Source organism: Carassius auratus, chromosome 19, assembly GCF_003368295.1.
Source record: "Carassius auratus strain Wakin chromosome 19, ASM336829v1, whole genome shotgun sequence".
In the NCBI taxonomy this organism is placed as follows: Eukaryota; Metazoa; Chordata; class Actinopteri; order Cypriniformes; family Cyprinidae; genus Carassius; species Carassius auratus.
This window is the reverse complement of record NC_039261.1, coordinates 4,797,715-4,809,224: the sequence shown is the minus strand read 5'-3', so window position 1 is coordinate 4,809,224 and position 11,510 is coordinate 4,797,715. Positions and strand designations below refer to the sequence as shown.

At 38.6% G+C, this 11,510-nt stretch overlaps 1 protein-coding gene across 5 annotated transcripts; it reads right to left on the bottom strand.

The window, feature by feature from the left end:
* Positions 1-379: 379 nt before the first annotated feature.
* On the bottom strand, positions 380-11,510 carry ncaldb (neurocalcin delta b). Of its 5 annotated transcripts, none has more exons than XM_026288454.1 (4): positions 11,349-11,510; positions 4,627-5,023; positions 3,369-3,474; positions 380-2,332 (listed from the first exon to the last, which is right to left on the bottom strand). In XM_026288454.1, the coding sequence occupies exons 2-4, from the start codon at positions 5,002-5,004 to the stop codon at positions 2,238-2,240; spliced, it is 579 nt and encodes a 192-aa protein (XP_026144239.1). In that variant the 5' UTR covers positions 5,005-5,023; positions 11,349-11,510; the 3' UTR covers positions 380-2,237. The 5 variants fall into 5 exon arrangements, with proteins under 5 accessions (XP_026144239.1, XP_026144241.1, XP_026144240.1 ...); XM_026288456.1 differs by lacking the exon at positions 11,349-11,510 and adding an exon at positions 10,204-10,303; XM_026288455.1 differs by lacking the exon at positions 11,349-11,510 and adding an exon at positions 9,742-10,185.

The window sequence follows — 11,510 nt, the reverse complement described above, 5'->3', positions numbered from 1 at the left end:
GTTTGATCTGTGCAGATCTCTCTCCCGATTCGGACGAGACACAATTTTAAGCAATAGTGTGTGTTAATAGTTGTGTTAAAGATGGATTTGCTTCCCACAAACTCGCAGCTTTTCACTTCACAAGATGTTAACTGATGGACTGGAGAGGTGTGGATTATTGTGATGTTTTTATCAGCTGTTTGGACTCTCGTTCTGACGGCACCCATTCACCGCAAGGGAACCAAGTCTTTTCAGATGAAGAAGTAAACCCAACTACATTTTAATTGACTTTTCCAGCCAATTAAAATTTTGGGGTGAACTATTCCTTTAACCCTGCGTTACGATTGACACCCGATTAATAACTTCTTATATTCATGTAAGACCTTCAGACTCCAAAACATTTTCCTTTTAAGATTTTTATTTAGGATATAACCAACACAGATGTACAGGTTACCATATAAAATCTACAGAACGATAATGACGTATAGTTTGACAGATAACAGTTGTACAGCAAACACTGATTGAACACTGTTTGTTTTGCCATTTATATTCATCTGTGTTTGGCACTTGACCACATGCTGCTGTCTTCTGTGGTTTATAAACGAAATGCCAGATGCTTTAAGTGTTTTCATGAAGGAGAATCTACAAATCTAAACGCTCAGTTTTGAATTCAAGCTCCTTTCACCAGCGTTTCTTATCAGCATGTGGCTGAGGAAAGTTTGATCATCACAACCCCGACTTCACTGAAAGTAAAACCGCAGAGAGTTTCCGATGGTTATCCATCTCTCATGTGGCCTCAGATATGATGTGGTTTGCATGTGAGCGAGTGTTTGTGCATTTATAAATGGACTATATGCCGTCCATTTGCACAGTCCCTTGCATTTAAAACCCTGAGGTTGTGTAGAAATATTCTTACACGTTAACAACTGCTGACCCAAACGTACGGTATGCATAGACAAAACGCTGAATAAACACACAAGTACTCAAAAAGCATCACATACATACATATTCATCCTGAAACGGACAGAAAGTCCCAGTAGATGCAGAGAATACATTCAGTTTGAGGTGGACAACGTGCAAAATGATTTGAGCCGGATATAAAAAGAAAGACCTGAACTGAATACTAAGGCCAAGATTCAGTCAGATATGAATAATTAAACGAGTGCATGTTCACAGCTGATGGAGTGGGCAGAAGATGGACTGAAACAAGCTCTGGATCCAGTAGAAAGTGTCTGGAAAGCTGAGGTGAATGTGTTGGATACATATGTTTTTACTGTACAAATGATTATTTGAAACAAAAGAAAATGTCATTTTATTTTTTTTTTATAATTATTTTTTGTTTTGTTTTGTGGTGTGATAAATTTTCCCTTAGCCATCAAGTTAAACCATAAATTATATCTACAATTTTTTTGTTGTCGCCTAATACTTTTTAATGTTTCTTCTCTTTTGAAGCAGCAAGATCAATATTATTATCACCCCTAAGAAAATATTTATTTGTTTTATGAAATTTTCCAACTATTTGGTTACTGTCAGTCCTATGTAGCGAGTATTAATGTTTAAAAAAAGTAATTTTTTTCACGTTTTTTATTTTATTTATCCTGATGCTCCTTAAAAGAGCGCCATCACGATAAAACCTGACCCGAACCGCCCCTTAAAGACTCTATCACAGGCTTTGACATCATAATGCAGTAAAAAAAAAAAATATTCAAGTAAAAAAACTGTTATGTCGCTTAAGTGACTCTTTTTAAATAGATGTTTGTGATGAATGGAACTGAAATACTAGGAACACTAGGAATGACATTTGTAAAATGATTGAATTTATTTTAAAATAATTCTTAAATAAACTATATTTTGCTGTTTCGAAAAGTTTGACAAAGTGTCACATTATCTGGTGCATTTTGCTTCGACTCCCTCTCGTTTATTCTTTAAAGCTCTTTTCGAAGGGGTTTATTTCAGTACCAAAAGCTTACAACAGGATGTGATGTCACTTGCATCACTGCCTGTTGTGTTGAAATGCAAAAAGCCTTATATGAGGAATTCAAAATCCAGAGAGACACATGGACACGATCTCTGATTGTCCGCTGCTAACCGTTAACGGATCTGTGTCTGTGGGGAAATAAAGTTCTCATGCGTGGTGTTCAGAGGGAAACCCACAGACACTCAGAGATGGGCCTGTGGGTTTGGAGTCCATGCTCTGCTGATATCTGAAGGAGAGCGAACACAGAAAGACTTGAGGAGGAGAGGTCATGAGCGCTGATTCACTGTCCCGCACTGCTGGGGTCGCACTGCAACAGTCGCACGATGGATGGGTCGCTCTTTGCACCCTCAACAAACTCTTCCAGCGACAGCTTACCTGAGGGACAACACAGGGTCAAAGGTCAAAATTAACAGGATTTGGCTGATTAGCATGGATTAGCCATTTGAAAGCACTTAAAGCATTTTTTTTTTTGCGCAAAATGCGAAAAACATTATTTTTTTTAACCAAAGCCTAAAGTGTAGAAGGCTTCTTAAACATACATGTCAATGTACCTAATCATCCTTGTAGAAGTACACTTTCACATACTTTTAAAAAGAGTGCTTATTATTTTGTTTTATTTAATAGCATCAATTATATGAAAAGTATTATAGTTTATGTTAAATACAAAACTTTAGAGGGCTTTCTGACCCACTTTAGTACATATTTATATCATTTCATAATTAATTTCTTAGAAATATGGCACTGACATATCTCACGGAAGTTTGCACATATTTTACACGGAGGCTAATTCGAACGAATTCATACAAACTCACTTGTAAAAATTCATCTTATTTTTGCTAAATCGTACATATTTTACAAGTTGCACAAATTTGTATGAATCTCCTACACCTCACCCAGCCACTAAACCTCACGGAGGTGTAGACAAATCGGACGAATTCGCACCAGTGATTATCGTACGAATTTGCCACCGTGTAAAATATGTACGAACAAGTTGTTGGTATATCTGTGTGTTGTACAAAACATAGATGTAATTAAACACACTGAATGATGAATTCCCAATATAGTGTATTTAAAATACTGCATAGAAACCTTAAATGTAATTATATAAAAAAACTCACTACAGTGAAAAGTGATTTATATGTACTTTAGCATGCAAGTCAACACATCGAAATAAGTGTTTCTTTAAAAAATATTCGAAAAGTAAAACGTTTAATTTGATATTATTACAAAGAGCACTTTATAAAAGACTATTCGAGTGTTAAAAACATGGAAGATTCTCTCTTTAAGTAGCCTACACTTAAGTGACCTTTTATTATATTTATCTGCAAGAACAGTTTTTTTTTATATACTTTAAGTGCACATTCTATACAATTAAGCACACTTCTTTTCCACAAGAGTAAAGGAAGCTCACCATCACGATTGGTGTCCATCTGGCGGAAGATCTTATCCGTGCGTTTCTCAGGTGTGGACTCGTCCTCTGGCATCTTCATCACTGAAGAAACCATCTTATAGATGGCCTGAGGAAGACAACATCACAGATCAGCTTTAGAAAAGGTGCTACCTCACGAAAAACACGATTTTGTTCAACAAGTTCAAAATTCAGCCTAGTGAGATTCGACTGGGTTTATTTCATTTGGTTTTAGCATGTCGCTAAGCTAACAGCACAGTACTTCAACTAGCAGAACTACAAATTCAAAATAATGCATGGAGTGCTGTTTTAGAATCTTCTAGCAGCTGGGTTTTAGAATTCTGGTTTAGAATGTGCTGTCTTTTGGTTTGGGAGTGCAGTTAAGATGCTGTTAGTGTCTAAGCAGGCAGTAAATCTTATTAGAGAAAATTAGAGGACTCTGGGTATTGGAGCCATCACTTCCTAACTTTTTCAAAGTAACCATAGCAACTGCTTTTCCCAGATAATTGCATGAACTGAAAAGAAAATTACAGTCATTTGCTTTGCTCTCAGCTGTCAGATTCAGACAGTGCACTTGGGAAGTTGACGCATTTCACCAATTGCTCCAGCAGCATGAAATTTACCTAAATATGAGCAAAAGGTAATTGCCTGCTGCACTCAGCCCTCCCCAATCGAGCCAAAACATCACGCACAACTGAAAACGGATCATTTTCTGGTCTAAAAAACACGATAATAAGGCACAAGCCTAAAACCAGACATTTCCTGGAAGCATTTTGATTGTATTGGTTTGCCATATCATTCACTGAAATATATTAATATGCGCTATAAGGTTGGAAATATCTTCTCCATAAGTATGAAGTCAAAAGAAAGGAGTTTCTGTGGTTGATTGATAGCGATATCATTTCAGGTGTTTCATGGGAACTTCTCATTTAGGTACTATTTCAACAAGCTTGTGGTATAACACTGAAAGTTAGTTCATTTAAATCAGCATACTCTACACTTGGGTTCAAAATATTCAACATCTAAACCTGATCTAACCAGGGCAGAAAGTACATTTTTAAACCAATCAGAGAGCTGGATTTTGAACCAATTTAGATGTGCGTGTAGAAGGAATTGCAATCAAAATAGACTTCATATGGTTTGGTCATGAACAAAGAATAACACTAAATGACAGTGCAGCCTCTGTGTTGCCAGATCCAGCTATTATAAGCGTTTATGGACTTATATTTGAGCCTCAACTGAGAGAGTCACACTCACACACCTGTACGATCTCCAGCATCTCGGCCTTGCTTATGTATCCGTTACCGTCCAGATCGTACATACTGAAGGCCCACTTCAGCTTCTGGTCCAGACGGCCGCGTGACGTGACGCTCAGGGCGATGATGAACTCTCTGAAATCTATCGTTCCGTCTCCATTGGCGTCGAAGGTTCGGAAGACGTGCTCTGCAAACTTTGACGCGTCTCCATAGGGGAAGAAGTTGCCGTAGATCTTCTTGAATTCCTCCATGCTGAGCGCGCCGCTGGGACAGTCCCGCAGGAAGCCCTTGTACCACTCCTGGATCTCATGCTCAGTGAAGTCGGTGTTTTCCAGCAGGTCCTGTATCACCTCGGGACGGAGCTTGCTGTTCTGCTTTCCCATGCTGACGGTGTGGTTTCAACTACAGGTGAAGGAGAAGAAGAGGAGAACTGTTAGTTAAAGGTCTCACAGTAAGTATATCCTACTCTTATTTGAACTCAGCTATAGTAAATATGAAATAGGTTTAACCTGATCATATTTAATGTAAGATTAAAAACAGAATTCATTAGCAACACGCTCTTAAAAACTAACCAGCTCATTTGAGTGTCTTTTGGTGAACAACGAACCCTTTTTTAACAACTTTTACTACCATTTTTTAAATTCCCATTAGTCTTAAAAACATATTTTGAAGGCAAGTCCATGTCTAGAAATCAAAGATTTAAAATTAGGCTACCTTGCACATCCAAGATTGTGGAAACCCTGTTTCTTCAGAAAAAAATATAAGCACTATATGGATTTTTAGTGGTTCATTTTAGTACTTATTCTGTCTTAAGTCATCTTAAAGCTTGCCAAAACCCTCGCTCTGAACGTACTATAATGAATGCAAAGCACACTTATCTGCTACATTTCTACAATTTCTCTTTCTTTTCCCATCTGTAAACTGAACTTTCCATTGGTAGACCGCAGCGATGCTCTCACCTGCTGCCGCGTGTGTGTGTGTGTGTGTGTGTGTGTGTACAGCTGCACCCGAATCATTTCCTGATGCAAATCTCTCATAAATTCCCACATCCTTGCAGCCCTACACACATATGATCTTGAGAACACATATTAATGTAATTCTATTAAACGAGTGCTTTTCCTGGATGATTTTAATACTGCAAGGAGAAGCTAAAAGTGTCATTAAATATTCATAATAAAACTATTTTTTATATGCATTATAAATATAGACACACATGTTAAAAATACTCTTTATTCTCATCCACAGCCACTGAAAGTGATGGGGGACACAAACTAACATTGGGCAGATTAAGAGATGGAGAAACTGAACTCCTCTTGTAAACAGGAAGCGGTCCATCAGTTTGCCTTTCACTGCTCCTCACGTAGTGCATGTGTCCGTCCAGCTCCACGCTATTTATACAGCGTGCTGATTTAACAAAATGATGTGAAAGGATTCAAATAATGAAAAGAAGAAGAAATTGTACACTCAGATGTTGCTAAAGTGAAAATCTCGTGTCAGGGTTTGGTCCAGAGACTCTCCCAGTGACATCACTTCTGATCCTCCTCAGGACGGGCCGTGTTCTTGCGCCCCTGAGCTTAGCCTGTGTTTTTAAAGCAGATCTCTGATGTTCTTGGACTCCAGGGTCAACAGCTCAAAGATCCCGGTCTCAAATTAACCCTAAGACTCTTAGAGTCGCTGCAGAGACGTCACACTTATATAACGCCGGCCCACAGACACAGGTGGACACAAGACACTGATGTCCCGGGGACAGACGACAAGCTGTTTTCATCAGCGCAACTAGGTTTAGAGAATTATACTTCTGGTTAAAAAGAACATACATATTTCAACTAAAACTACATACAACTAAACATAGAACTCAAATACAAAACTCAAAAGACAAAAAAAACATGATTATTTATTTATTTATTAATTCATTTGGTCATTGCATAAATAAATAAATGGACAAGACGACAAGTTGTTAGAGAATGAGAACATCATTGTAGACAGAGAGAAGGGGTCAGATGTTAAAAGCTGAAATCAAACTCTGTCAACAAATCGCTCAGAGACGAGCAGCAGAGCTCAGCTATTTTCATTTTCACCTTTGCTGCATTCAGCGACGAAACGATTGACTCGTGCATGTGACTTGTGTTGACAGACTTACAGAAAAGCATGAGCCATCAAAAAGATATAAGTGATTATTTTCAGTCGAGAGGCGATACAAGCGATGGAACAAGGCACAGGAAGCTGCAGGTCACGTGATACCAAAGTTGACACCTCCCCTCCATTTCCTCCACCCTTCGAAACCACAGAGGCCGAATAAAACCACACGCTCCGAAACTGAACTATGACTGTGGAACATGGCAGTGCTGCGTTCATCTTTGTGAGGGGGCTACGAAATTCAGACTCATCAAATGCTCTCATAGTTTTCTTGTTCTTTCCCAGGCCCACCAAAATAACCATACAGCGCTGTGTAAGAACAGCACTTCTGTTATCAGGGGCACATCTAGTGACGTTAGTTTCCTTCACATCAGCAGTCAGCGAAAATGTACACTGCTTTGTTCAATAAGTGTATGCTAAAATTACAATCAAGTGAGAGTTAGCAGACCATTGGTTGATAGCTAGCATGCGCAATATGAAAACAAATCAGCTTAATGTTAACTGTGAATTTCATGTATCCAACAAAACTAGTTTAAAACAAAGCCACACCAAATCCAAGAGACAGAGTGGCGTTTAAGTCCTGAATCTGCATTAAAACACAACAACAAAATGAATCGTTTGAGTGACCAATTCAATGATATATTCATAAAACCAGTCAAGCATTCAAGTGATTTGTGCCTAGTGTGAGCGTACCCTAAATCTAAAGATGCAAACACTTTTCTGTGAAATCTATTTTGTTCATTGTCTATTGTTAATAATGTATTGATATATGAAACATAGAAGCCACTTTCAAGCCATGCATCTTTCTGATTGCACAAAATGCATCAAAAACTACCCTTTAACTTCACCTGTTTAATTCCCTTTAGCTAACTAGCTGACAAATCTGCTTTCCCTCACAACCTCTCTCTATCTGTGTGTCTCTGTACCTGCAGGATTAACTCAAGGTTCTGCAGGGCTAATCTGAAGCGCTAGGGTATAAATATAGACTCGTGTCTGTTATGTAAGGGTCACTAAATATCTTATACCAGGTCTTGGTGATAAAGAATACAGCATGCATACTGTACAGATTGGATTCCACTGCTAATGCCTAAAACACAATAGTGTGCGTATGTAAGTCAAAATCACAAATGTGTTGAGACATTCATTACTGTGCATAAATAAGCAACCTCAAGACCACCCAACGGTGCACATATGAAATAAAACATGCATTGTAAAATTAACCTTTTATAATGAAAAGTATTAGGGTTTTATTTATAAAATAAGCTGGAATTCTACATGCATGCAGTGTAGAAAGTCTCTGATTGTTACATGAGGATTTACAGGCCCAGGCTAAAAATGGTGACCTTTTCTCTTCTGCTGAGATCTTTGCCTTCACTAAATGTTTCAAAACTAATGCATGGATCTTTAAATAAGAGAAACATGTCAGATTAACATCTGTGCAGTCAATAGCTAAAGGAAAACGACCTCCTAAACCTTCGCTTCTATGAGAAAAATTCAGTGAATGTACTTGAAAGTAGTTATAAATAACACACACTCTTCGCCTGACAGTACCGAGGTCGTTAAAGGTCCATATTTCCTGTCTGAAGAAACAGCAACTCTATATTAATACCCAGACTTTTGACGTAAAGCATTTTTGTCTCGTTCAAATGTAAACGTCCAGTCATCAGTCTAAAACTGTTAACTGCTTGTAAACTATCCTTGCTCGACCTCGACACGATCCTCCATCCATCTGTGAGAACAGCATCAAGCCGCGCTCCACAATTCCCGCACATGCTCTCAGTCTAAATATTTGCAAAGGTCCTATTTCTGGAAACGTCTTTTCATAGCGTTTACAGTTTGAAATCACGGTCAATTACAGCAATAGAGGCTTCTCATGACGAACACAAACAGGAAATGCCTTTACATTACAGGCTCAATGCACACAAATCGAATGTAGAGCAACTCAAGTGTAAAATCACAATCGCTCGAGTTGACACCACAGCTCATTATAAGTGCCATTACCGTTCTCAGCTGCTGTCACCATGAATGTACGAGCTTGAGCTGAACATGTACTCTCAGTATCATTAAAATACACACAATCCTCTTATGATTCAATTCAGTCACATGCTCCATCATGCTCCACTGATACGCAGAACGCTCTCAGGGTCTAATGAAGCATTTTATCATTCATATGCTTTTACCACCTTTATACTGAAGCTGAAACTCAGAGAAGACATTCATGGACAGCATCGGTCATAACACTCTGATCCCAATCACTGCAACCAGTCTACATGATTTAGACATCTAATGCACCAATAACAAGTCCTTGATTTTTACTTCATTTATTTATGGTCAAAATCAAGATAGTCTAAGAAGGCGGCATAGATACATTCAGTATACTTCAGATTATCATATGTCAAATAATGTGTTGTTTACATCAATTGTTAATATCATTATATATATATATATTTTTTTTATTTTTATTTTATAAAAAAATATATTTTTTTACTTTTTAATGGAGTCTCAGTTAATATGTATAATTAAACAATAAGTTGGAATATTTTGTTAAAATAATTTTATGTCAATCACAGTACATCACAATGCATGACACTATTGTTACACTCTTAAAAATAATGTTTTTCTTTTGGCATCTATTCTTCCTTGAAGAACCTTTAACATCCTTGGAACCTTTCCGTTCCATTTCCTGGTTCTCTACAGTGGAATAAAGGTTGTTCTTCATGCGTTCCGTTCACTGGAAGGTTATCTGAAAGGTTCTTTTCCAGAATGATTCTTCAATGGAATTGCTACGAACGCTCCTTTTTGGAACCTTTATCTTTAAGAGTGTACTGTCTGATATGTCATGCCAACTACTCACAAACTGTTGGGATTTAACAGATTTACGCAGCGTTTTTCGTTATACATACTGTTCCAAGGCAGCTTTACAAAGAAAAGTGCCCTTCGAGCCACGCAAAGCCAAAGCTGACAGCAGCAAGAGAAACACTGACCTCTGACCCACCTTGATGTGAATAATGCGCTTGAGTTTCACCTGCTGGATCTTGTGAAGCCGCCAGCTTTCTTTCCCCCCGTCTTCCCTCTCTAGACCAGCTCTGTGTCGACAGGAAACTCTCACAACAGACACTCCCCTCTCCCTTTCTACATTTCCTTCTCTATCTCTCTGTATTTCTCTCCCTCTCTCTGGGGCTTTACTAAACTCTCTCACGAAGCCGAGCGTCTCTTGTTTCCACATCCCCGCAGACCGTCACGGTTTTCCAAGCGCCCACTTGCGTCTTCTCTCGGAGCAGTATGTGTGCTTTCTGAACAGCCTGTCAGATCTCAATCATAAACGTCACTGGGTAACCTACATGCATGCCACAACAATGCAAAAGTGAAAAAGAAGGGCGCCACAACAACTTCCTGCAACCTGAGATGTTTTCTTAAGAGTTCTAAGAGCAAGTTCGCTTCTTAACCTGAGTTCCCAACTGAGTCGATCTGATTCCTCTTCTGTTTTCAGAGGACTGAGAATGAAGGCATTTAGAGCGAACGGCTCATTTCCTCTTTCACACAAATCCATGTGACTTTGAAACGGTAGAGTTGGTATAACTGCAGTGTGACGACGTCGCACATGCATTTAAGGTTAACACTTTAGTGTAGGGACCAATTCTCACTATTAACTAGCTCTAAATTAGCATGGCTGTGGTTAACTTATTGGCTGTTTATTAGTGCTTCTAAAGCACATATTCTGGCTGATGATATTCTACATCGCTAATACATAAACTTAACAACTACCATACTAACTATTAATAAGCAGCAAATTAAGAGTTTATCAAGACTTAATGGGTTAATGACCATTTGAAATTTTTGCACAGACAATCAAATTTTTTTTAGATGTTTTAGGTTAGAATTGATGAGCTTATGTTAGTCTGTTTGTTGTAGTGAACTTGAACAAAAATCTGAAGGATGATTCAAAAATGTGAAGAATGTTTTTTTTTTTTTAAGTTTTTAAGATTATTAGAGTATGTTTAACAAAGAAGATATGAAAACTGCATGGAAATTCAATGCCGCGGCTCATTTCTGTGCAAATAATTGTATAATTTACTTGCAATTTCTGAGTGAAAATTGCTTCTACACCATTCTTTCTCTAGTGCATGTGTCCAAGCTATTTCTTTAAAAATAAATGATACACTAGTAGTTTATACTACTGTCTACATGGATCTTTAAAGTGCATGCAGTGTGGCTCAGAACTCAGATCAGGTCTTGTTCAGATGATCAGATGTTCCTCTCGTCCCTCCTCTAAGCCTTATGTTCCAGGTTTTATCCAAAGCCAAACGGTCTGAAATCCGTCTTGTGGCACTCTTGTCAGTTCCAGGTTGGATAAAGGAGGGATAAAACCGAACCTTCATTCTCCACACAGAGATGTCTTCATCCTAACAGTTCATATAGCTGCATTCTGTTCACGTTCAAGCAACAGCTTGCTTCCTTTCACCCAAACCTCACAGGATACAGAGAAACTCGGCTGCCTCTTTTCTATCTGCATCGGTGCACAGCCAGCACATACCAGACATCACCTGCAAGAAAAACAGCAAAACAATAGCACAAAAACCACAGAACTCACCTCAGGTGGTTGTTCTGGTGCTGTGCCGTGAGATTTTAGATGGCCATAACCCGGGGAGCTCGGCAGGGAAGAGGCGTTGCGTGGCCTCAGTGCAGCCACAGGTATCAGGAACAAGCTTTGATGCAACCGGCAGCTCCAGCGAGTAACTCCACAAGACTCACC

Bases quoted from the DNA above. Each gene is read 5' to 3' on its own strand.
- ncaldb (XM_026288454.1), bottom strand. From the start codon at position 5,004: ATGGGAAAGCAGAACAGCAAGCTCCGTCCCGAGGTGATACAGGACCTG. The intron at 3,475-4,626 runs GTGTGTGAGTGT...TGTCTTCCTCAG, and splicing joins AGATGCTGGAGATCGTACAG to GCCATCTATAAGATGGTTTC. The intron at 2,333-3,368 runs GTGAGCTTCCTT...GTTGTCCCTCAG, and splicing joins GATGGACACCAATCGTGATG to GTAAGCTGTCGCTGGAAGAG.